The sequence below is a fragment of the Cyprinus carpio genome, chromosome A9 (assembly GCF_018340385.1).
Source record: "Cyprinus carpio isolate SPL01 chromosome A9, ASM1834038v1, whole genome shotgun sequence".
In the NCBI taxonomy this organism is placed as follows: domain Eukaryota; kingdom Metazoa; phylum Chordata; class Actinopteri; order Cypriniformes; family Cyprinidae; genus Cyprinus; species Cyprinus carpio.
This window is the reverse complement of record NC_056580.1, coordinates 15,099,089-15,127,030: the sequence shown is the minus strand read 5'-3', so window position 1 is coordinate 15,127,030 and position 27,942 is coordinate 15,099,089. Positions and strand designations below refer to the sequence as shown.

The following is a 27,942-nucleotide window of genomic DNA, read 5'->3' as shown; positions in this document are numbered from 1 at the left end:
TGCATTCACTGTTACATTTAATACTCCTCCGGTCGTTATTGTAGATTGATTGTAACCCTTTTACTTAAGTTATTATTCAACGTATTTGACTTATAAGTTATTATAAAATAATTACTTTATAACAGAACCATTTTTTTCTGTTAAATTCTATAAAATATTACCATTATCAAATAGATATTTAAATAGATTATCACCATTAAAGTTTTTTAGGTGCTTTTATTTATTTATTTTTAATTTAATAATAATAATTTTTATTATTATTATCATTATTTGGCCGCTAGATGTAATTTGGGTCCTTCAAACCACATGCATGAACTGAGCCAAATAGGGTTATGGTAAACCATATACAGTATATATAAAAAAATCTGGTTAGATGTAATAAAAGACAAAATAATAAAATAAATAACAAAAGAAACACCATCATTACATTTTAAATTTACTCTATTTTTTTTAAGGAGAACAATATACTTACAATAATATGCATTATGTCAATCTTACAGAAAACACGACCTTCAACCTTCATATAGAAATGAAAACCAAATTATTTGGCTCCAAAACCAGGCATAATTTAACCAGTCTTCTCCAAAATAGGAGCCAGTCTCATCATCATATCTATCTCTACGGAGAAGTCTTAGGCTGAAATGGTGCTGATCTCCTTTCATCTGTTTTTGTCAGCAGCCATCTTGATTGAAACTGTTGTGACAGGCCTCAGGAAGTGAAGAGTGTGTGAAAGCAAAAGCCCCATGTATGCACTATAATGCTTGCACATCTTGAGAGACGTAGCGTTTGAGTGCCCCATGTGACTTTTACACTTCCTCCAAACGACACTTTCTCTCTCTGTGACTGCTGAAACAGGTTTTGAGCAGTTTTTTTTTCTGGAAAACGACCGGGAACCAGGTACGAGTGTCCACTTTATTCATTTTTATGGCAGCATCAGTGGGTAATGACAGAATGTATGAAATTAATATGAGATGATGCAGATAAATAAATGTTTTCTGGATGGCAGCTGGTTACTGACGGCTTATGTTGCTTATGTTTTCTCTGAATATGTCTCTCTAAGTTATTTATTATCCCTTTATTGCATTTCGGGTAATGTCATTATATCATATAATAGTTTTATTGACCTTGATATATGACAATATGTCAGGTCAGAAGTTCAAGAAGTTTTGTTTCTAAAACTTCTGATGAAAAGTCTTGGTCGTATGTGGACTAAATCTTTACCCTGAACTTCCCTGGCAAAATGTCAGAACTGATAAGTTGGATGTTTAAATATGAACATTTTTCTTAAATGATAACTTTTATTGAAATTCACTTTTCTTATACATAGGAGATTGCAGACTGTTGCCCACTCTTAAAATCATTGTGAAAAACGCGACTTGTCATGCATGGTTGAAAGTGGCACTGTTTCCGTTGGGTGTTTTTTTGTTTTGAAGATTTATTTATTTCCTGTCATGCTATCATAGCAGCAGCAGATTTCATGGTTTACCAACTACAGATTTTTTTTCAATAAATATACACATAGGCAGAGCATTTGTATTGCCTCAGATGGACAAATAATAATAATCAAATAAAAGAAAAAATAACCATATAACTGGGAAAAAATAATAAAAATAAAATCTGTTTGCTGTGATTGTTACATTTACTAATTATAGTTCATCTTGAATGAAAAAAAGAAAAAAAAATCAGAAAGTGTCTTAAACCTGCTAAATGAATGACAGAAATGGCTGTTGCTGAGAAGTGCAATTTAGCGTTTTCCAAGAATCGGTTGTTTATTTTCATGTAAACCCTTTGGCAAGTGAAGTGAAATTATCAAAATGTGAACCTTTTAAGTTGAAGTATATATGTGCATCTTTTTATTAAAGTTTAAGTATATACATATACTTCTATTCTAAGATGTGGTAGCTCAGATACTGAAAAAAAAAACAAGATGGATGAGTTCCTCCACTATGCTTGATGGTGCAATCACACTGATGGTGAAACATTCACAAGAAATATTTGACACTAAAAGCTGCTTACAGACCGCAAAATAAATAATGTCACAACATTGAAATATGTCAGAGAAAAAAACCAAATTTAGTATTTGGTTGTATACATCCCAAATTGTTATTGTAGCTTAGAAGATAACAATTATTCAGGATGTGAATTCAGTCCACATCTTGAAAAGACCAGAAGCATTTTGATATACTGAAAAATTATAATGATTTTATCAATGTGAATGAACTGCAATGGAATTGTCTGCAGTTCTAGTTTGATGCATCCAGTAATAGAGTTTTGTGAACAATATACATTTACAACAATTTTACAGAGGCACAAGCTACTACAAAACCAACTAATGCTTGGTAAGACTGGGGCTAGTTGTCACACAGGGAATTTGTCACCAGGCCTACCCATACGCAAATGTAATACAGGTGCTGGTCATATAATTAGAATATCATCAAAAAGTTGATTTATTTCACTAATTCCATTCAAAAAGTGAAACTTGTATATTATATTCATTAATTACACAAAGACTGATATATTTCAAATGTTTATTTCTTATAATTTTGATGATTATAACTAACAACCAAGGAAAATCCCAAATTCAGTATCTCAGAAAATTTGAATATTACTTAAGACCAATACAAAGAAAGGATTTTTAGAAATCTTGGCCAACTGAAAAGTATGAACATGAAAAGTATGAGCATGTTTTTTTTATTTTTACCTTTATTTAACCAGGTTAATCGGTTGAGAACAGGTTCTCATTTGCAACCGCGACCTGGACAAGATAAGACGCAGGGTACAAGGCAACATGAAGTTCAATTCAAATACACAGTCATAAATATAGAAGACATTCAGATTCAGTTAAAAGTACTGGACAATGTGTAAAAATAAAAATTGAAAAACTTAATAGTTTAAAAATGTAAAATGGCAGTGCAAGAAAAATAGCAGTAGGATAATAGTATAGTCCAACATGGGTAAATTGATAATGTGCAAATAAATGCAATAACAGCCATTCAGTTGAATATGTGCAAAAAAAAAATACATAAGACTTTGTTCGCAAAAAACATCAACATGTACAGTGGTCCGTCAGTAAATTTGAGAGTAAAACTTTAAAAGTAGTGATCAAACCAGTAGATTCTAATTTGAGAGACTTTTGTGAAGTGTTCCAATCATTTGCAGCAGAAAATTTAAAAGAAGAGTGGCCAAAAGAGGTGCAGGCTTTTGTAGGGTCTAGAGAGATATATTTACTCGAATGCAGGTTAAATACAGGCACTGATATGTTTATTAAAGTACTTAGGTAAGATGGTGTTTTGCCTAATATGGACTTGTAAATTAACTGATACCAGTGATTTAGGCGCCGGTTGTGTAACAGAGGCCATCCAACTAGTGAGTTGTATGGGGGTTTAGTAATAAAGCGAATAGCACTGTGGTAAACAACGTCCAATTTCTTGAGTAAAGAATTAGAAGCAGTTCTGTAGACAACATCACCAAAGTCAAGCATTGGGATGATGGTCATTTTCACTAGGGCTTGTCTTGCAGGTAGAGTAAATGAAGCTTTATTTCGAAATAGAAACCCAATCCTGGACTTGATCTTTGACTGGAGATGGTTTATGTGGGTTTGAAAGGAAAGCGAGGGGTCTAGCCAGACCCCTAGGTATTTATATTTCTCCACATATTCCAGCTTAGACCCATTCAGGGTGGTGATGTTTACTGGGCACAAAGATACAGAATGTGTCCGATTAAAGATCATGCATTTTGTTTTACTAGAGTTTAAAGACAATTGAAGATCACAGAAGGCTAATTGAATGTCTTCAAAACTCTTTTGGAGTTTTTCTAAAACGTTTTCCAATGTTGAGCCTAAAGCGTACAGAACAGTGTCATCTGCGTAGAGATGAATAAGAGAGTTGCCCGCAGCACAAAACATCATCGATGTAAACAGAAAATAACATCGGGCCAAGGATCGAGCCCTGGGGCACCCCCATAGATACAGCCAGAGGCTCAGACAGCAGTCCCTCAAACTTAACACACTGAAATCTATCAGTGAAATAATTAGAAAACCAAGAAAGGCACGTGTTTGAGAAACCCAGGGCCTTAAGTTTCCCAAAAGGAATACTGTGATTGACAGAATCAAAAGCGTTGGCCAAGTCAATAAAAACAGCAGCACAATGTTGTTTTTGGTCTAGAGCTGTTATAACATCATTGTGAAGTGAAGTGCTTATAGAATCCCTCTATTGTAGTGGACTTGTTGGTGGTAACGATGTCTCCTAGCTTTAAAGCCATGGGCAGTTGGGCGGAGGTGTTCTTGTTCTCCATTAATTTGACTGTGTCCCAAAACTTTTTAGGATTGGTACTGCAAGAAGCAAATTTATGTTTATAGAAGCTAGCCTGAGCTTCCCTCACTGCCTGTGTATATCGATTTCTGGTTTCCTTAAAAAGCTGCATATCGTGAGGATTAATTGAGGCAAGTGCAGTCCGCCATAGAATGTTTTTGTGCTTGCTGAGGGCGGTCAGTTCCGGAGTAAACCAAGGACTATATCTGTTTTTAGTTCTGAACTTTTTAAAAGGAGCATGCTTATTCAGGATAGAAATAAAAGCATCCTTAAAGAAGAAGCAGGCATCTTCCACATATGGTATCAGGTCAATGTCCTTTTGCTCTGCAAATACAGAAACGCTGCAAATTCTCACAGCACCAACAAAAACAGAAACGCTTTGCAAATTCTCACAACACCAGTGTTGGGCAAGTTACTCTGAAAATGTAATCAAATTACTTATTACACCTTTTAAAAGTAATCACGTTACTGATCTGATTACTTTATTTCAAAAGTAATTAGTTACATTACTACTTTTTTCTCAATTAAATTTATGAAATCCCAGCATACATGCTCCCGATAAATATTTGTTATTAAAGCATTAACATTCACAGAACACTGTTATTTTTAACTAAAACAAGTGGCTGCTAATCATTTTATTCTCCCGCATTCCACACACAGGAGTGTCTAGCTGCTTGCACCAGCACTCGCCCATCTTGTCCCACACCGCGCTCTGTTGCGTCGGGTCACTCGGGAGCAGGTCTCTAATCCACTGGCACTTGACTCGACAGTGCGTGTGCTACATTCTTTTTACAATCTCTAGATTATAAAAAACTGCATTCAATGTAATGCGGCAGTAACGTATAGAGATTCGGCTTGTAACTATACTCTAATTACTATTTTGAAAATTAACGTGTTAAATTATTCCGTTACTAAAAAAGTAATCAAATTACAGTAAAATGTTACTAAGTAATGTGTTACTGCCCAACACTGACAAAAACTGAAACGCACTGCAAATTCTCACAACACATAAAAAAAAAAAAAAAAAAAACGCTCTGCAAATACAGAAAGGTGCTGCAAATTCTCACAGCACAAACAAAAACAAAAACGCTCTGCAAATTCTCACAGCACAAAGAAAAACAGAAACGCTCTGCAAATACAGAAAAGCGCTGCAAATTCTCACAACACAAACAAAAACAGAAATTTGCTGCAAATTCTCACAGCACAAACAAAAACAGAAACATGCAGCAAATTCTCACAACACAAACAGAAACGCGCTGCAAATTCTCAACACAACCAAATACAGAAATGCGCTGCAAATTCTTAACACAAACAAAAACGTCTCGGTAACATATGGTACGATAGACTAATCTACTTTGAGTGTAAACTAAACGAGCCAATGCACATTGGCATGCAATTATTGCATCCAGCTGCCGCTGATCACAGCATGAGTATAATAAGGCAGCAGGTGCAATGCATACCCGGTTTTCGCTCAGGACCCATGCCGGTGACCCAGCTGATCAGCAGTAGCACAGCAACCGTGGCAACGGGACGTGATGTCTCCGTTACCTCCTTAAGGGAACGAGAGTTACCATACGTAACCGAGACGTTCCCTTTCAGTCAGTCACTCTTGAATTGGGATCCTACCAAAGCATCATGGGTGCTGCCCCTTCCAGTGCCCTGTGCGAGCCAACTGCGGCCCTATTTGGTGTAGGCCGGGGCTCGGAACAAGTAGTTCCACTCACTATTGTCAAAGCACTACCTTACTGGGTGAGACTGGATAACACTGGGGAAAATGTGGGAAAGCCCCATCCTTCTCGAAGGAGTTTTCTGAAGCAAATACACATACAGTATAGCATCCGTTTAGGTGCATATGGAGAAATTGGAGGTGATTGAAACCCTCTTGGGAAGGCAGAGCCAGCGCCCAGAAAGATGCAACACTCCTAGTTGAGCGAGCTCGCAACCTGAACAGGAAGGGCACACCCTGTGCCTGATAAGCAAGGGCAATTGCATCCACAATCCAGTGGGACATCCTCTGCTTAGAGAAGGCATTCCCCTTCTGCCAGCCTCCATAACAGACAAAGAGCTGGTCTGAGGTCCTGAAGCTTTGTGTCTGGTCTACATAGCATCTTAATTCTCGGACAGGACAGAGCAAAGCCAGGGCTGGGTCTGCCTCCTTTGGGGGCAGCGCTTGCAGGTTCACCACTTGGATTAGAATTACCTGGGAGTCAGCCGGCCCAAACTCTAGGCATGAATCGTCAACCGAAAATGCATGCAGGTCCCCTACCCTCTTGATGGAGGCCAGTCCAAGCAGAAGCAGAGTTTTCAATGAAAGAAACTTTAGCTCAACTGAATGCAAAGGCTCGAATGAGCCCTGCTGTAGTGATTTCAGCACTAGAGGTAGGTCCCAAGAGGGTATAGAGGGGGGCCGGGAAAGATTTAACCTCCTGACCCCTCTAAGGAACCTGATGACGAGGTCATGCTTACCCAAAGACTTACCATTCACAGAGTCAGTAGATCCTTCCTCAGAGGAATCGGCCAAGGAGGGGCTGTCGCGAGGAGCACTAGTTCGGGAAACTAGGTCCAAGTGTATTTGCTTCCCAGGTGCTAGGAGCTGCTGCGGATGTGGCACGGGAGCAGGGGTGGATGCAGGAGGCCGCTGCAGCCAGTGGACGGGTGGAGGCAGCATCTGCCCATCGGCAGAAGGATGGACCACCTCAGTCTGCTCCCGTGCAGCCGAGAACTGCTGGGCCAGGTTCTCGACTGCGTTGGATATCCCACAACCCAGAGAACTTGTGGTGACCTTTGTCGCTCGGAGCGAGAGGTCAGCAGCAGAGGGAGGAGGAACCATCATGCTGGCTTCTGGCAGTAAAGGTGCCATCCACAACCTGGTGAGCTCCTCATGAACTTCTGGGAAGAAAGGCACCGATGCACTGTGCTGATGAGCTCTTCATGGAATTCCGGGAGGAAAGGGTCGTAGGACCTTGAAGGCTCAGGACGCAGTGGATTTTTCCACTCGAGCCCAACATTCTTGGCGGCCCGGGAAAGCATAGCTGTCATCTCTGGATCCGATTCAGGCATTGCCACCATCCCGGAGGGCGGCAGCGCAGCTGAATCTTCCTCAGAGAGCTCACCCTCCAATGCAGCGATCGACATCCGATCGTTGGGAGGAGCACCAACAGATACTGCTGGTACGCTCTTTGAAGAGGGCCCAGTGAATTCCTTTGGCCACTCAACTGGATCAGAGTGCTAGAGGATTCGTGGGCCACCGAGGGTTGGTTCCCTGAGGGGTTTGCAACCGCTGTGATCCTCAAAACCTTGTTTAGTTTACACTCTAGGTAGATTGGTCTATGTGACGTCGAGAGTGACCAACTGAAAGGGAACAGAAATGTGCTGCAAATTCTCAACACAAACAAAAACAGAAACGCGCTGCAAATTCTCAACAAAAACAGAAATGCACTGCAAATTCTCACAAACACAAATAAAAACTGAAATGCGCTACAAATTCTCACAACACAACCAAATACAGAAACGCGCTGCAAATTCTCACAAACAAACAAAAACAGAAATGAGCTGCAAATTCTCACAACACAACCAAAAACAGAAATGCACTGCAAATTCTCACAAAACAAACAAAAACAGAAACCCGCTGCAAATTCTCAACAGAATCAAAAACAGAAATGCGCTGCAAATTCTCATCACAACCAAATACAGAGATGTGCTGCAAATTCTCACAACACATACAAAAACCGAAACGTGCTGCAAATTCTCAACACAACCAAATACAGAAACACGCTGCAATTTCTCACAAACACAAATAAAAACAGAAATGCGCTGCACATTCTCACAACATAACCAAATACAGAAACGCGCTGCCACATCGGAAATGTTGTAACTGCACAGTGATGAACATGGCTGGGACACGCTTATCAGTGTCTGCTCTGAAAGGTGAGATTTTTGTTTATTTTAAATGTATTTGTTTATTAGCTCAATTAAGCTGACGAAATACACAGTTACTGTAACTGTGAAAGGTTATGTAAGCTGGCTAACTTACTTTTACAACTTCCCTTACGAAAAGTAACCATATGGTTTTACCATTAAAATTTGTTAGCCTAATTAATGAATACATTTAGACTATTATATAAAAATAAATAAAAACAAACTACACTACTGCACTAACAATAGTTTAACCATGGTATTTGTACAACTGTGGTTATAGGCTAAGTACTTAAAGTAGGCCTTAGTAGGTAATTTTGTTGTACTGTCTGTTTTTGGTTGTGTTGTGAGAATTTGCAGCGCGTGTGTTGTCAGATTGCTGAAGATCTATTCTTCATTTGCAGGTGTTTTTTCTATTTGCATGCGTTTTTATGTTTGCAGAGCGTTGAGCTCTCTCGGCCACTTTATAGACCTGTATTTAAAAAATATATATAATAATAATTAAAACTGGTTTTATATATCGGCTTATAGGTAACATATATAGGACAATATATGTCATGATATTATAATATTTCTGTATGGGTATATCTCTGTAACTATAAGGTTTTCAGACAAAAGTTCAATTACACAAATATATGTTTTGTCTAGCTCTTGTTTTGAATGTTGGTTTTAAACTCCTAGTTCAAAATTATCTTACATTAGGATCATTTCTTTTCTGTGAATTATATTCTCAAAGGTAAAATGAGCTGTTGTTAAACAAGTGAACAAAAAATCACACTGGAATACTGGAATACATTCAGAAAAGACAATTAAAAAAAAAAAAAAAAAAAAAAAAACTGAAGTGTGTTCCCAGATCAAGTATATTTGTCATAAATGTCAGGTTGGAGCAAGTTGTCACATTCTTTTATTTGTTAAGTGTAATTTTATACAATTTATTAATTGAAATTCCGGTTGGCTAAAACAATGCTTTGATTATTTTTTTGTGTCTGACTCACGCATAGTTAATATTTTGAGCCAATAAAAATTACAAATGACAGATTTTATATTGCTATTTTATTTATTTTTTTTTTTTTCTCGTGTCACAGCAATGCAGAAGCAGCCAGCAATGGTGCTTCCTGGAGCCGTTCAGATGAGGATCAAGAGCTCTCAAAGCAGCACTGGAGAGAGACTCAGCCAGACAAAGTCTATGGTCCTACCAGACCCTGGCACACTACAGACACCTGTGAGCATGAGCACAATCACACGGGTCCAGGACCAATTAAATGATTTTATGCCCCTTCATCCATGCTGGAAATTTATGCTGCTTGAGTGTGGATAACTGCATTACATGCAACACCTTATTTGCAGCTTCCTGTTGTAATGGCTGTTTTTAGAAACATAGAAGCAGAACAGCAGAGGGCAGACCAGTACTGCTGCACGGGGTCGGTTGCTTTTACGGCTAGAGTGTGAAGATGTAGCCATTTTTACCAATCGAAAAAACTATGCCATAAAACATAAACTGCATCTTTTACTCTTGTCATAGTTTGTGTGTTTTTATGATACCTTTAAAAAAACACCTTACACCAAATTTTGATCTGAATTATGATGGAATATGAAATATACATGGAATTAAATTTAATATTAGATAAAAAATATGTAAATCTTGCAAATGTGAGTGTAAAATGAAATTTTGTGCCGTTACTGAAAAAAGCAAACCATAAGCTGTAGGAGAAACCAAATAATCTGATAGGATATGATCTGTAGCTTGATAGAATGTTGCATGTAAATTTCTCTAAAAACACATACAAAATAAATAAATAAAATATTATATATTACAGAATTTATATTACAAAAGATTGTGTTCTTAACATGGTTCATAATTTCATTCAGGCAACAAAATATTATTTGGGTGAGAGATATTACTTAGCAACACATGCTCTTTGTTTAGATCAACCGTCACCGGAGGAACCAGTCTCAGCATAATGTTGGTGGTTCTGGTGAGCTGCAGGTATGATCTGTCGTACCTCCTCCATTACCATCACATAAAATTGGGTTTTTAAATGTGAGAGCCAGATGTGCCTGCAGTGACAGATTTACGCTCACAAAAGTTTATAATATTATAATTATTTTGAAGAATGGAAATCTGAGCGGTGTAAACAGAGTTTAGTATTTCATTACACAATAAATGGGATGCCTGGTTTCAAAACTCCTTTTTCTTTTTTCAACCAGTAAATTAACCAATAAAATAAATGAAAATGCAGCAGACAACCAGACACTTGTCAAACCTTTTTAGAGCTACTGAAGACTAAATACTTTTGTCTTTGTGTACTGTATGTTTCATTCCATGTTACAGACTCTTTTAAAAGGAGAATATTTGAACAAAGCCAAAATTGCTGAAGGAGGAAAGAAATTACGGTTTGTCTATCTATCTAGTTTTCATTCAATCTATCAATATCAACCTATCTGTCTCTATGTCTGAGTTTTTAAAAATTATTTTCACAGGAAAAACTGGACTGCAACCTGGGTTGTTCTTTGCTCCAATCAACTATTGTTCTTTAAAGAGAGCAAACAAGAAGCCGTGGCAAATTTGGTAAGACCGCAACACATATTTACACACACCCACAAACAGAGCAACTGTACCTGTATTTAGGTTACAAAAAAATCTGTCAACAGATAAATCCTACCTTTATAATACAATAAATAAATGTGTTAAAGCATGAAACTGAAACTATATAAAATAAACAGCAGAATTTAATGAATAGCTACAAATGTGCATTATACAGCATAACTGTTAGCTATTGGGTGGGGAAGCATAATGATTCCCATATTTGTCTCACTTCTTAACTTCGCCTTTGATCCTGACTATTTAAAACACAACTGAAAAAAGACGTATTTACCCATCATGCACGGGACCATAATATTATTCTGCGGATTTGAGTAGCATGTAGCCGTGATAGAGACATGAGGATCGGATACTACCTTCACAGGCTTGTCATGCTTGTAAATGGTATGTCGAGGCCATCAATGGGGTCAGCTCATATTTGTTTCAACATCACTCATGGTCAAGTGGCCTTAAAGCCCCCGAGCCCTCTGCCATTTCTGAGGCCAGTACATAGAGGTTATCAGGATGAAGTTAAGTATTTTTGCCACCTCATTAAAACTGTAAGACTATATGAAATGCCCCTTTACTGATGTGGAGATCTTTTATTATGTCAGCTTTCCACATTGCAAAGCATTTTAAATATATATGTGAAAATCTTCTGACAAATGTGATTTATTATTATATAATATTTGATTTATTAGGTGATATGTCTTGTATCAAAACATTGTGTTCATCAATTGTTTATTATTTCACAGAGACACGTAAGACTGGTGTTTTTATTTAGTATCTTGGCAAACGTGTTCATGTCATTGTACTTTCTCCACAGAAACCAGGTGGTAAATCAGATGGTGTGGATCTGTGTGGAGCTGTAATCGAGTGGACAACAGAGAAATCCAGCCGAAAGAACGTGATTCAGGTAGGACAGTGGGACGGATTGAGCCAAAGTTCATCCTTTCATCTGTTTATCATCCATTAGAAACTATGCAGAAACTAATAATTGCACTGGAATCTGGTTATATAATGTAGATTGTCTAAATCTTGATAGTGAAGATTGGACAGAAGTGTTATTGGTCTTAATCTTGAGTCACATGGTCTCACTTCTAATAACAATGCGAGCATCCTGCTTCATCTCTAATAATATATCTTTCCTTTTTTAGCTCAGACTTTGTAAGATCATAGCTTAACCAAGTTGCTCGATACATTTATGAAGTTTCAAGGGATTGAAAGATCTACAGAGAAACCTAGTCGCTCAGTGAGCTTAGCGTCCAGAGCTTTGACCAGGCCCACTGCGTAAGGACTGTCAGAGCTGGTGTCATACCTCTTTAAAGAGAAAATATACTCAGTCTTTTATCTGCACACAACGACTGGATGGATCTTTCAGGATTCAAATTTCTTTAACATCCAAAAGCATTTCTGTCCAGTCATTGTTGCCATGAAAACTTTTCATTAGGATTTATGTAAAGCGAGATAATCTTTCGGCTGGTGTTTTGGGTTCTCCAAACACATATCAATAAATTGATAGCTGAGTTAGATCACACAATGAGGCAAAGCGAGGATAAAAAGCCGATTTCCGATCTCATCACACACTTATAATATCTTATCGCTGCCACTGTACTTGCTGTCCAGTATTTTGCCCAGAAATCTTTTTTTTTTTTTTTTTTTTCTGCAGGAGAGATTAAAAAGGCATTAAACAGTAATCTTAAATAATCCCAAACTCTCACACAGAAAAAGTACTTGTAATGACGGTACTGAGCCATTTCGTAGTCTGCCACCACTGTCAGTCAACCTCAACCGGGATTAGAAATTAGTGTGGAGGCTTGTTAATTCAGCAGCGTGGAGAGTTAGATTTGCAATCTGTGAGGCATTCAGCTGAGGTCTCGAAGATCTGCTTGGCTTAGGGCAAGACAAAACACTTGTGTCAGATGAGGGATAGTTGTGATTAAGGAAGTTCACGTTCTTTCATTGGAGGTTTTGATCAGTGTCTTAAGCATCTGGAGTTGACTTTCATTCCTTTTTGTGCTTCTGTCACTGCTGATATTAACCTTAAATGCTGGTACAGATCCTTATATCTCTACTAATACCAGGATTACAGCATTTATCAGTTCAAACTTAGCAGTTCTGAATCGCAATCACAATGTCGGAGGTGCTGTATTTAGAATTTTTGCTAATTAACATATTTAAAATGGCCATAAATTTGGAAATTGTACACATATGTGCAAAGAGCTAGTATATAACTTTTGCTTACGGCATGCACTACCATTCAAAAGTTTGGGGTCTGTAAGATTATTATTATTATTATTATTTTTTATGTGTTTCTATGTTTTTGAAATAAGTCTTTAATGCACACCAAGGCATCATTTACTTGATCACATATACAATAAAACATTTCTTCTTCTTATTATTATTATTATTAAAAACAATGATGCATTTTTTTTTCAGGATTCTCTGATAAAAAATATAATTTAGCTTTTTTTTTTTAAACAGAAAACTTTTGAATCATTATAAATGTCTTTACTGTCACTTTTGATCAATATAATGTATCCTTGCCGAAAAATTTAAAAAATCCTACTGACCCCAAACTTTTAAATGGTAATGTATCAGCGATCTTTCATTCTGTTGTAATGCATAACACAGCACATAACATTTATGTCAAGTGGTGAGTAAAAATCAAGATGCACTTATTATTTTCTTGAACTAAGAACCTTCTTCACTAGAAATTCTCATCCCGCTGTTGTTCAGTGGTTTGACTCACACAGCCTTTCTGGTTCATTTAAAAGGGTTATGAACCCAGGGAGCCATATGTATTTATCACTTTCAGAGCTCCCACAAAACTAAATCTGTTTTCCTATGCACAGATGAAACTCTGGAGCTGCTGAGAACACCACATTTCTTTAAAAGAAAGTCCACTGAAACAACCGATTCTAGCATGTATGGACTTCTACACATCTGTAAAAAATAACATCAGTCTTATTTAAAAAAAAAAAAAAAAAAAAAAAAAAAAAAAAATCATGGTAGATCCTAGTTTTTGTTATTTTTATATGTTTCTATTTAGCTTTCATTCAATTTTTTAAGTGTACATTTTTCATCTTTTATATTATGTTTTATTTCAATTACCAATTTTTATTTATTTATTTTTTTTTTTTACATTACAGCACTGGTTCCAAACCTGTATGACTTTCTTTCTGCAGTGGAAAACAAAGGAAGGATTTTTTTTTTTTTCGTCCATACAATTAAAGTTAATGTGGTAAAATGCTGTTTCCATGCGATTAAAGTCTGTGTTTGTTTTTGGACCCCATTGACTCATTGTATGGACAAAAACAGTTGAAACTGTTAAAAATATCTTCTTTTGTTTTCTGCAGCTAAAAGAAATTCAAACAAGTTTTAAACTACATAAGGGAGAGAGTAAATGATGACAGAATTTTAATTTTAAAGTAAATTAATGCATTGCATCTTACCTGTGAGAAACAAAAGCAAATACACATTATTTTCCTTGTACTTATCTTCCAAAACATTTATCCTGAAAACCAAAGAATTGCACAGCCTATCAGTTTTCAATACAGCAGGAAAAAACAAAACAAAAAAAAAAGACAATGGAAGTCCATGTGTCATTGTATCCACGTTTGCGTCACCTGCGTGGAAAAGACTATCAAACCCAGCAATCCTGTTACACAAAAGTGAGTGCACTAAGACCTTACAACTGTCTCGTATTATTGACAATAGGTGCCTGGCATGAGTGTTTGAGAATCAAGAGGAAACATCTGAGGCTGATTGAAATATTATACGCCGGCATGTGGTGTCAAGCTGGAGAGACAGCAGAGCTAAAACTCAAACCGTTGCACTGTCCTTTCACCTGTCGTTTTACATTTTCCCTTTGTGTGTATCACAAACTACAACAATAAATTGTAAGTGGATAATATTATGGTTTTAAAGAATGCAGTGTAACTCTGAACATGAGTTAAAGCGGGAATCCTTGACTGAGGTCAGTCAGACAAGGCAAAAATAAATGAACAAATAAATCCTTCCTCAAAAAGTGGACAGAGAATAAGCAGCAATTATGAACCAATTTGCACAATTTGGAATGAGGTCAGTTGAGGCGATTGCAATGTTTATAGGATCTGTGATAGATAACATGTGGCTCATGTCCATATGCCATATCCTGAACTGTCCATGGAAGTGAAGATCATTGGCCAGGCACTGTCAGATCTCGTGTCTCATGTAAGCGGCACCTTTTGGGTATGTTTACTGCAGATAATGACAGACTGACAGGCCTACAGTGAGCAGAAGAGATCTGGCGCTTTGAATGGCTTGCCTAGAAGGACCATAAGTATCGTGCTCTTGAAAGGACACTTTATAGAATTGAGCTAATGAAGTGATGAATTACAGGATGTTGTTTAGATTGTCACTCATTGTGGTACATATAAACAGCCTTAACCTGCCTGTCACAGCAGTGGGACACTAAACGCTGGACTTTGTTGTCATTTCTATCAAAATATATTTTATCCAAATGACATTGCAGGCTAAAGGCTTAGTGTATTTAATGCTTTGTGAGCAATGTTAGGACAATGCAGTTATGGTTGACATTGATGTAAAGAGATATGAATGACTTTTTCAATTAATTTTCAAGTCACATCTACTCGTTTAAAGCACTTGTCACTCACTATTTATGTATTTATTTATTTCTAAACATTTCCACTACATCTCAAATGATGTTTAGTGTTTATTAGCTTTCTGTGAATATTTTACTGTATGTATCCTAAATAAATATTATATAATATTTTGGTCTTTTTGCATAATTTGGACAAAATTAATAAGAAATGTCACAAAAAGTTGTTTGAAATAGTTGAGTTATAGATTGCAATTTTTTTATATTATCTGAGACAAGGGTAAAACAGATGAAAGAAATTTTTAAAGTAGCAAAAAATAATTGATGCAGGCATGATACAAAGTTTCCAAGATACTTTTAATGTCACCTTTAAGTTGAAATTTGTTTCAATAAAAATCCACTCCTGGTATTTTCAGAGTCCAGTAGAATATAGACACTTAGATATGACATATATTACTGTACCTCTAAGCTTGCGATCATGCAATCTTTTTCTTAAGACCACTTTGCAAGAGAGCTGAGGGAAAGGTATTTGCTTGCCTTCAAAGCTGCTTACATTGTGTTGAGCATTAATTTCAGTATTCATAACAAAACAATATACTTTATATTCGGTAATAATCATGGGGCGAATGGAAGGATTTGAGATTCAGACAGAAGATTACAAAGGAGATTAGAGCAGCAAAATGACTCACTCTTAGCAAGAGCATGCAATTTACAATGTCTCAGGACAAATAGTTCTTGCCCAGAAAAATAAAGAATTCACTTTTCGTCTTTTCATTTTAAGAAATGCTTGTTCAACCCAACCTACAAAACCACTGCTGGAGGAAGCACAATGTGTAACAGTACTTTTAATTTAAAAGTCCTTGTGACATCTTCCCACTGAGATCATAATCATATCATTATTATGCTATTTCTAACTTTGACTTTCAATTCAGCTGTTCATTTGTGGAACTTTTTGTATTTGCATGTTACAACTAACAATTTTAATCAAATCGATTAATGGTTCAATTCTTTACGGGAATAGCTGGCTCATTTAAACTAGCAATCTGGTAAATGTAGGTTACAGAAACAGTATTTCCCGCTTGTGAAACATTTTACAAAGATTTTGTTTCTGTCATTGTTATTATTAATATTTTTAATCTGGCCTATGCAGTCTGAGTCATTGAATTAAACATTGTGCACAAGAAAGCATCAGGGGAACGCAGTCCATCTTCCTCCATTTCCTCTGATTTTGCTTTTGTTTTCTCTGGGAAGCCAGTAGCTCTCTTACCCAGACCCATCTCAGGAGTTGTGGAAAATTGGAGATAATTAACCTTCCTATCTAAAGCGCTTCAAAGTTGAGTTGTGTCTTTACATAGCTTTCAGATTAATGTTTAATTTAACAGCAAAACACAAATGTTAAGTCACAAATGGCATTCTGGTCTTTGTACCGCTCTGCATAATTAAACATTAATGAAGAGTCAAAGTGAGAGCCCAGATATTAAAATTCCCTCCTCATTAAACAGTGTGATTAAAAGCAAAGTGCTTTTATGTTATACTCTTTCTTATTTCCACTCATGCAACACAAAACTTTCCACCAGTTCCAGTTTCCCATTAGCTCCTCTGCCACTTTGCCATTTTCCTGACCAGTAATATTCTTTCAAAACATTTTTATTTTTTTGTATTTTTGTTTTTTAACAACACTAGAAACATTGCTGAGATATTGTGTTACAGGCTATCCAGGGTAATTTACACTGCAATAAGGGACACTAAGGGTTAACCAATCACCAATGTTAAATAAAGGACAGTAATAATATGTTAGACATATTAAGTCACTTCAACTTATATTTAAGTCACAGTGATGCAGAAAGTGAATGGACACTGCATTTCAAGAAGAAGAAGAACATATACGTAGCTATTTATTTGCAAAATAATTGAGAGTTAGATGTTAGGAGAATATACTTTTAGATGCAAATCATTAATCCCAGTACAGCAACAGTAAAAATTGTGCAAGGTTTGTTGTGTAAGCTGTCCATAACAGCTTTAAATGTCCATAGAAATATATAGAAATATAGACTACTAATATTGGCATTGCATCTATAAGCTTCATTTCCATGGACATCACCACATGCAGAGATGAAACATAGCATACATTATGAGAGCTTGATTCTGGGGAGTTGTCTGTGAATATAGCAATGGGTAGTTGGAAAGATGATTTTAATTTTTTACTTTTTTTTTCAGAAACAGAAAGGACAAAACTCATGACTCATCAGTCAGCGCTTTCAGATAATCTTCCTGAAATCAAAGACCAATGTGACGTTTGATTTTGAAACAGCTTGATTTGCAGGATGAGCTATTTTGAAAGACATAAAATGTGTTTCAGTTTAACTTAATCGAGCTTTGGTGTTGAATTTATTAAGGCTGGTTTGGCTTTGAAATACTATTTGAATTATTTGATACATTGCGTGCTGGGTTGTGAAACATTATCACTGCGCTTTCTTCTGAATCAAAGTCGAACGGCAATACGTCATACGGTTCATTTGATGTTCAGCGTCTGAAAAGAATGAGAAAAAAGAATGTCGTCACATGCATAAAATATCTGTCGACTCTGCATAAAAGGGGACTGATATTGCACAAGCTTCACGCATTGTACAACAGCAAACCCAGAAAGAGATATGAAACTGCCATTTGAAAGTTTCTGATGACCTGCAGCACAAATATCCTTCATTAAAGTTGATCTGTTTCACCCGTTCAAACCGCCAATGAGGACTCCAACAAGTCCACCTCACTACAAACTATTACTGTCATTTCCGCATGCACCCTCCAGGAAAGAAGGAGCTTCAGAACAAACATGCTCTCTCGGATGTTCGACTCTAAAGAATAGAGGGATCGCAAACACACTCTGACAAGAATGGTGCCCCTAACCATTCCCTCTTTATTCACTCCATCCCCAAAGAGACTGCTTGATTCCCCCTGCCACCCTCTCTCAAAGTCAAAAAAAGTCTGTTTTAAATGGGCAAAAACTTTGGACGTCTATGGGGAGTGACTGTATGGGGGGAGAAGAAATATATTCTGTTATCCAGCCTGGTATTTTTAGAGACTGACCACTCTAAAATGATTTTAGGTTTTAGAAATATGCAGTGTCATCTCTTTTTAAAATAACAAGTGAATTTGACAATTCTGACCTTAGTGTTGGTGTTTGCATGCATTTTTCTGGGAAAAGCGCTTATTCTATGTGACTGTGCCATGTGATGCTATGCCAGTCTCGAGAAATAAGTCTAATGTTTGGTCAGGTATCAAACTAATAGCTTGTCAAAAGGCTTAGTGCATCTGAGATTTCTCACTTCCCATCTTTTTGTATTTTTGTTTGTTTGTATAATCCTATCGCCGAGATCTACCATCTTCACACACTGTTTATTATTGACTTTGTAATAGTATTTGGTGCTCACGAAACATTTCTTATCTCTTATTATAATCAGTTAAACTTTCATTTTAACCCTGTTTTACAAACAGATAACCACCCCAAATGGTCACGAGTTTCTGCTGCAGGCAGATCACTTTCCAACCATCTCTAAATGGCATGATGCCATCAAAAAAACGGTGGACAGTCTGGTAAGTTAATTGCTAAAACACAAAATAGCTTTTTATACATTTTTACATTAACATGTACTCAATAGGGAATTTAATTATGGGTCTTATGCTATATTTTAAAAATATGACTGTATTTAGAATAGGTAAATAAATAGTTAAATACACCAATGCTTTAATAGCTAAACATCTAACACTGGGATAAATACTTCAAATAGCAATATTTTATTTCTGCATCTAAGTGATGAATATTTTATATGATGTTGTGGTGTAGTCGAGTGGAGCTGGAGGCCAGAGCTGTGGTAGAGCGGCCCTACACAGGTCCAACAGCACAGAATGCTTGTCCAGACCAACCTGTGAACCCACCAAACCTAAACCAAAAGAGACCAAATCTGAACACAGACGCTCCATCAGTGAGTAACACGTTTGTGTGTGTGTGTGTGTGTGTGTGTGTGTGTGTGTGTGTGTGTGTGTGTGTGTGTGTGAAAGAGAGAGAGGAAGAGAGAGGTGATAACTGGCAATCAACACAGAGAGTTCAGAAACTGAGTGTTTCTGGGCTGCAGCCTCCCTTCACCACTGTTTAATATCCACATTAATGAGTTTAGCAGTACAGATGATACGGTCTGTTCACAGACTCTATCAGCCTTTTTAGATCACACTTTACCCCAAAATCAAAAAAAAAAAAAGTAATTATATTTTATTTTGATTAGTTAAGTAAAATAAAACCTATTTTAGGATCATTGTGAATTATTATTATTTTTTTTTTTTGCATTTGTTTCATGACAGTTAAACAATTCTCATTACTCTAATATACATATATACATATATTGTTTTGCAGTTCTGTTAATTTATATTTTAATGTTATATTTCAGAATTGAGAATCTAATGAGAATATTAGAAATTCAAAAAAAAAATGTCTGTAAAAAATGCACTTAATTTAATATGAATCAATATTTTGTCATGTTACTATACAATGTATATTGTTATGTCCAAAAATTGACTATATAAATAAAATCTGTCACACATTATTTTAAGGTACAGTTCTCACTATTAACTATGACTTTTGCCTCAATAAACTCCTAATTACTGCTTATTAGTATTTAGTAAGGTAGTTGTTAAGTTTAGGTATGGGGACGGATTAAAGATGTAGAATATGATCAGGCAGAATATGTACTAACAAACAGCCAATATGCTAGTAATATGCATGCTAATAAGCAACTAGTTAATAGTGAGAACTGGTCCCTAAACTAAAGTGTTACCATTAAATCTATATATAAAAAAGGCTAAAAAATAATTTCTGTTGTTTTCTCTTTTGATTTTGGATGCAATGTGACCTGGACATATTTTTGTACACTTCACTGTTACAACGCTTTGTAGATATTTTTATTTTTTTCCTCTGTGCGGCTGTGGTCACATTCGGAACAGGAAGCCCAGCAGCACCTTGACCACATGCAGTTTTTTTACTGCGAGACAGTGTTACAGCGAGAACATCCGTGTCTGCATATAACATGATGACTGTAAAATACAGACACATTAGCGCATCTCATTACATCATTTACCATACAAGACAGAGACCAACACAAGCTGAATTTCTGACATTATATACAGCTGTTCTGAACTCGGTTGAGATTCAGACTCCGTCAGTCTGCTCTCTGTCAATCATTATTATAAATTACAAGATACTTGACACTCTCCAAACGCTTCTGTCATTGGTAATTGCAGAATTTCCTGCCCCGAATGAGTATCAAAGAGAATTCATTTACTACTGTACTAAATACTGGGTAGTAGCTCTGAGCTCTCACTCGTCACATACTAATCACTGGACTTGTAAAGATGTTGTAATATTGACACTAATATTGGCCAGTATCAAAAAATAAATGCTGTGAAATGAGATATTCACGTACACTGGAGAATATTTCAGCAGAAGTAGTGTTTCTGGTGTGCTTTTGAGCAGTGTGGAGAAAGGAAACACTCTTATTTGCATGAGGAGGACTTGCACAAAGACAGCCTCAAAAGACTGTGGCGAGTGTTCAGTGACAGCATTGTTCCTGTGTCTCCTCTGATCCCCCGCACAGTGTTCAAGCTGAATTACAGCGCCTCAGACAGCGCCGACAAGAATGGAGTTAAAAACAGACTGAAGAAGTTCATCTCCAGACGGCCCTCCATGAAAACGCTACAGGAGAAAGGCCTTATTAAAGGTGAAGTATGCTCCAAACAATACACTGTAAAAAGAAATGCTGTTTTTAATAACAAAAAAAGGCAGTTGTGGTTTCTAGAATAATTCTGTACAGTAAAAATGAAAACAACTTTAAAAATCTGTAAAAAAAAAAAAAAAAAAAAAATAAATAAAATTAATATATATATAAATTATATATAATAAAAAAATTATATATATATCACCGTACTGTAAATAGTAAATAAATATAGAAATATATAAGGGAATGTAAAAATGGTGAAATTACAGTCATTTTTTTATACAACGTAATGCTCATCGCCAACTATCACATTAAAAAATCTCATGTTTTTTACTCTTATTCTTTTTACAACTTTGCCCAGTTGTAGCCCAGTTTATAGTCATAATTACATGCTACATAATTACAGGTTACATATTACTTGATGACATATGAATGTGCAATCTTATGACATTAGTTTATTTTGGCTCTGCATGTTTCCATATTAAACACAACTGTGACCCAGTAAAAAAAAAAAAAATAAAAAAAAATATATATATATAATATATATATATATATATAGATATATTATATATATATATATATATTGTTTTTCCTTTATACATTCTACCAGTTCAACAAGCAATCCCTGACGCCAGTTCTTAAAGACTGTAACTAATTTATTCCATTCATGGCATACACCAAACCTAACATTAAAGGATATTTTAAGCATACTTGGAACCCTCGGATGAAGGTAATGATATCTTTAATTTCCTCTGGTGTCAAAAAAGACCCTTTAATGTAGTATCTGTGGGGGTAAATAGGAGATCAAAGAGGACAATATTGAAGGAATGAATAAAACTACTGTGGGATTAACAGAGTAGCGCAGGTGGCCCCTAACACAGCTATCACTGGCAGAGCTCCAAGGCGAGCTAGCCCGCTAAACATCCATCTCGAAATTAGGATCGTTCCATATTGTACCGACGCTTTTAAAAGTAATTTATTTAGAAATGCCCCTCCTTTTTATATTACTCCTCCTGAATGTGCATTTGTATGCAAAGGTGGCTTGCTTGCAGTCATTTATGCATTTAGCACATCGCCTCTTCCCCCCGCTCCTTGCGGGTGCCGAAATGAGAGCAGGACATCTTTGATGTTCCAGAAGCCTCTGGGACAGCTCGCCTGGTCCTATATGAACTCAAAATGCCAAATGATGAGGACACTTGCACCTCTGCTCTGGCTCATTATGGAGCGTTCTGATCTTTTGTGGACGGTCTTTGAAATATGACTGCCTCAAAACATTTCACTATGTATTTCGTCTGTGAAATTCCTGGGTCACACGTAACATTATAGTTCTTATAATTGTGTCTTTAAATAAGTAGGCCTACTGAACACTTCTTCATCTCTATTTATTTTTGAAGCAGCTTGTAATTACTTATTGCTATTATCTACAAGTGTCAAACATTAAAGAAAAAATTACATGATATGCTCATTAATTAATAACAGATATCTAAAAAGCCCCCAAATTTAAGATATTATTGTGGCAGAAATTGAAGACAATACAAAAAGTCAACATATTGTTTATTTCCATATAATTAACCAAACCATAATTTTTTAGTCTCATGCCATGAGATCCACAAATATAGGATGCTTTATTAAGTATTTGTTTATAATTAATTGAACTAAATTGACAGCTCTACTATAAATAATCATAATGATACTTGTTATTGGTATTACTATAGCTGCTATTAATACTTTTAATAAATATTATTATATTAGTAATATTAATATTTTAATATGCTGTGTAAAGTTAAATACTTTATTTTTCATATTTTTGTGTTAAATTAGCACATTTAATTTAGAGCTGTATTATTATTATTATTATTATTATTATTATTATTATTATTATTATTATTATTATTATTATTATAGTATTAATAATTTTATTCATTATTATATTAGTATTGCTAGTAATAATTATTTAATGAATGATATTATCAATTGTTAATTATGATTGATATTATTTAAAGTATATTGATACTTTTTATATTAATAAATGAACACCTTTGACCTGGACCCTGTAATAAAAACCTAATTTAGCTTTATATACTTAATATTCTCAATGATGTTTTTTCGTAGATCGAGTTTTTGGATGTCACATGCTGACCCTGTGTGAGAGAGAAAGGACCACAGTGCCCAAATTTGTAAAGTTGTGTGTAGAGGAAGTAGAAAAACGAGGTATGGCTCTTTTTTAAAGAAATGATTGTGGTTTTATCACATGCCCTGCTGACTGACTGACAAATGTCTTTACCCCGTCCTCACAGGCCTGGAGGCTGATGGGTTATACAGGGTGAGTGGCAATTTGGCCGTTATCCAGAAACTACGCTTTCTAGTTGACCAAGGTAAGTTTAATTCAATAAGTATCTATCATCAGTGGTTGGTTTAAGGCCAACAGCTGAATCAGTGTTTATCTAAATGACACATTATCATTTTCATTTTAAAGGCTTAGATGAAAGGTATAAAGTGGTTAGTTTGTATTAGGCGCCACAAATTGTTTGATAAGGATTTTCAATGTGGTTTGATATGCAAGCAGGACAATGTGTTTGGCTCTCAAGGGGCGTATTAACGTTGACATAATGATTAGCATTTTTTAATTTCCTCATCAAACGACTGTTGTTCTAATTCTCTCTGTTGGCTTCTCTGACTGTGTCTCTCTTTCCCCAGAGGAGGAGCTTGACTTGGGCGACAGCCAATGGGAGGACATCCATGTCATCACCGGAGCGCTAAAGATGTTTTTCCGTGAACTGCCAGAGCCCCTGTTTCCCTTTCGCTTTTTTGACTTGTTTGTGGAAGCCGTTAGTAAGTATTGAAATCGATATGAGCAAATCAGTGTTATTGCTACAAATATTTGGGATCAGAACCTTAAAATGTATTACAAGGAATGATTAATTACCTTTGCTAGAGATGTGGGACTTCAGAATACTCTAAATGTGCTCAAGTATTTCGCAGCAACATCAAGTTATTTCCATTCATGGTTTACAGCTTAGTTTGACCCAGTCCTCCTAAATGTAATTTAAGCCACTGATGGCTAAACGGCTGCCACTTTTGGGTTGAGTCGTACTATTTGGGATTGACCCTCTTAGATGCATTCTTGCAGATCTGTCAGCCAAAAGGGGTCGCTCTTTGACAGGGAGGTGGTGAGATCATTCAAACTCCCTGTTTGGGGAATGGGGGAATTTCTCAGGCCAGAGGGCAAAGTCAGGTCCTGTGGTCCAGACAGAAACTGTCACCAGATCGGCCTTAATGTCACGTGTAACCTCCCTCCAGGAGCACAGAGCTAACTCTGGGCCTCATCTTGAGCGCCCAACTGACGCCAGTGTGTTTCTCTTGGGCAGTCTACCTTCTGAAAGGCATGTACCTTCTGAAATATATGTATGTACCTTTGTGCTTAAAACAACATTTGTCCTGCACTTTTGTTTTATGACTTGTTCGGTTTCTGAAGCCCTGTTAGTTTAAAAACAAACATTTTCAGATAAGTGGCCGTGTGAACTACATAGTACATAGTTTATCACCACTAAGCCTTATACGGGCATGTAAATAGAGAGTAAGTTTAAAGCAAACAGGCAGTGCAGGACATTGTAGGCACAATTGCAGCTTTATGGACCTAAACATTGTGAACAGGAATGATGGAAGATCAAGGAAAAGATTTCAACATTGATGATAGTAAGAAATGTTTCTTGAGCATCAAATCAGTATTAGAATGATTTCTAAGGTGCATGTGACACTGAAGACTGGAGTAATGGCTGCTGAAAATTCATTTTTGCCATCACAGGAATAAATTTAAACATTTTAAATTTTATTAAAAAGAAAACTATTATTCTAATTCATAGTAATACTTCACATTAATATTTGTTATTACTCTTACTGTACCAAAAAAAAAAAAAAAAAAAATGCAGCCTTAGTAAGCATAAGAGAGTTCTTTTAAAAGTATTTTTAAAAATCTAATGACACCAAACTTTTGAACTGTTGTGTATTTATACTGGGAGAATGCAAGAAAGCATTATAAAGACAAAACATTTTTTGATTTTTTTTTTTTTTTTTACTAATGCCAAAACAAATAATAAAAATATATTTTGGAAAAAAAAATGTATAAAGTTGACAGTGTAAGTTGAGTGTCAAACAATACATGTTTAAATTCAAATAGAAACTCTTTTAATTCAATTTAAATGCGTTATTCACGCGTTATTCACAATATATTTATTTATTTTTTTTTTTTTTTTTTGGTGTTCTTATTGGCGCCCTTTTGTTGTCGTGGTGGTGGTCAGAAGCCAATTTAAGAATTCCTGAACACCAATCAGAACTGCAGAATTCATGATTGTTTCCATACAGGTTTCCAGAACTTCCCTGTCAATGTTTTGATAGTGTGACAAAGTCACTATATCTATAATTTTTAGAGAAAATCAACCTAAAAATGCCACGGTTTTTTTTTTCATTTTAATATTAATAAAATTACTCACAGCAACTTTAAGATTTTTTTTTTTTCACTAGTTTGTTAAAAATCAATGAATGATTTATATTCGCAGTCTTGAGATATGGACCAAAAGGCCAGTGTGCTCACTGTAATAAGCACAGGGATATCAATATGAACAGAGCATCTCAGTATTTCCCCACTGGAAGGAGATATGGGTGAGACAGAATGGGAACAGGCCTGGGGTGATGTTGTAAATTGCTAATAAATATTTACTCGCACTGCATGTAGGCCAGAGTACCGCAAACTGCTTGTTTCCAGTTAATCAGTAGATGAGCCTGATCACTTACAGATAGTGTTTAGAAAACTAATTATTAGTGTAAAAAGCCCCTAATAGCAGGAGGTATAATTAGTTCAACCTGCAACACATCTCACTAAAAGGGAGGGTGTGTTGGTATAACATAAGCTGTGCTACCGTTTTTGTCATATGCAGTATGTAAACAGTATAAACAAAATATTGGTGTAATATTGGTGTAAAATAATTTAATCAGACTGATTGTGTAATTTAAATAATATTTTTAGGTTATTTTAGGAATTAGTTAGTTTATACATGACAAAAAAATTAACTTAATCTTTCATTCTTAGTATGTTAAGTGAACCAGAAGTTATATAGACTTATTGTAATTTCTTTCTTGAATCAGTATTTAATGAAGCTTCTTAGATAATATATATATATTAAATATTGTATTTGTTTTTGTGATTATTTCTGAGATTAACCTATTATATTATATTATATTATATTATATTATATTATATTATATTATATTATATTATATTATATTATATTATATTATATTATTATATTATACACAGGGCAGTAATTTAGGCCATTTTTAATGTGTTGTAGAATAAGATTGTATGCACTGTAGACTTGGGAAATGTAACTTGTTGGCACAAAGTCTTGATTTCTAGTATGTAGGTTACTATGCTCCCCTCCTTTATGTTATATTGGCATGGTTTAATGAACCTTGCAGCTCATCTTACATTTAATTTCCTGAAACTGCCCAACATTCTGTTTCATTGATCTCACTAGACCACTGACAAGCAATTTCAGTGAATCCAGCTGATACTTGAGTTGCTCAGGTCTTCTGTATTGGTCCGTCACTGTCAAAAGAGGACAGCAACTCTAACCATGGCTGCCCTTTAAATGGGTGATATTAACTAAAGGTCTCTGGAACAGTACTTTGGACAAGAATCTATTCTATTAGGACAGCTGCCCAATCACACACTGCTTCTGGTAATCTTTGTTAAGCTTACTGGACATTTTGGCAAATTGTTAATATGTACTCTTCAGATTTCAACATTTAAACGGCCCCTTCGCTCACAATTTGCGAGATGCTCTGAGCACATTTCATCTTCACACTTGCAATCTGTATGTTTATTCAAAATACTCACTCCCACAAATCAACATTTGGGCTTCCCAGCGTCCTCAGGTGAACAGTTGGCCTAATTTTCCATTCTTTCACTATGTGCCTGTTGTGGATGTGGCAGGCACCAGCTCTTGGCTCACGATGGACTTAATCTATTATTCATATTGCCTGGTATCTTAGCGACATTGTCCTGCCACCTGTCCAATAGACAAGCTTGCCTTGTTGTACAAAGCGAAGACATACTTGTTGACAAATGGAGGCTTTGTTCTCCGGACCCATACATACAATCCAGCATTTGTGTAGTAATCTGGAAAGTTCATCCTAATGGACTGTATCGTTATATCACATTTGAAGATGATTGATTGCGTATTTTAAAAAGCTAGATTGTAAGATTTCCACCTTGACTTTTTATGTTTTCATGAAAAATGTGCCACAGTGGTATTGTACAATTTGCTGAAATAATGCCAATCAGAGCTGCGTCAGACAGTACATCAGTCATAACATAATTGTTTGTCTGTTCTGATGTTAAGATCCTTCAGCTGACAGTGACTTCAGACTGTGAATCACAAGCCATTCTATGCAGCTTTCCACATTTGTGCAACGTGGCCTCATTGCCATGCAAAGCTAGCATACAGAAATATTTCCAAATGCATAAATCTCTTCCCAGTCTCTATATTTCATCAAGAAGTTTTTCATGTTTAATAAATTACAGCGCCGGTCCTCTAAGACTTTGTTATTCATAAAGCAAAGTATTCAATTGGGATACATTTAAAATCTTAATCATAACCTGCAGGACTATTTGCAGTGTGCTAATATTTGCCTTGAAAGAGCTTAAAGAAGCCCGCAGACAAAGCTCGCAGATGGGCTTATCCTGAGAAGCAAAGCTGTACTGCAGTAAAGATG

General features: G+C 35.9%; 1 protein-coding gene across 2 annotated transcripts in view; it reads left to right on the top strand.

Annotated features, from left to right (window-relative positions):
* The first annotated feature begins 754 nt into the window (after nt 1–754).
* Nucleotides 755–27,942, top strand: part of LOC109095782 (rho GTPase-activating protein 15-like) — a 37,355-nt gene continuing 10,167 nt past the window's right edge. Inside the window, exons 1-12 of one of the 2 annotated variants that reach the window (XM_042763745.1) lie at nt 755–897; nt 9,311–9,447; nt 10,153–10,212; nt 10,558–10,619; nt 10,707–10,794; nt 11,633–11,722; nt 18,899–18,997; nt 19,248–19,386; nt 21,049–21,171; nt 23,281–23,379; nt 23,466–23,543; nt 23,866–24,000. In XM_042763745.1, coding sequence (XP_042619679.1) covers nt 9,313–9,447; nt 10,153–10,212; nt 10,558–10,619; nt 10,707–10,794; nt 11,633–11,722; nt 18,899–18,997; nt 19,248–19,386; nt 21,049–21,171; nt 23,281–23,379; nt 23,466–23,543; nt 23,866–24,000 — 1,108 coding nt within the window. In that variant the 5' untranslated portion in view covers nt 755–897; nt 9,311–9,312. The remainder of the gene's footprint in view (nt 898–9,310; nt 9,448–10,152; nt 10,213–10,557; nt 10,620–10,706; nt 10,795–11,632; nt 11,723–18,898; nt 18,998–19,247; nt 19,387–21,048; nt 21,172–23,280; nt 23,380–23,465; nt 23,544–23,865; nt 24,001–27,942) is intronic. The other variant, XM_042763746.1, reaches the window with a different exon arrangement.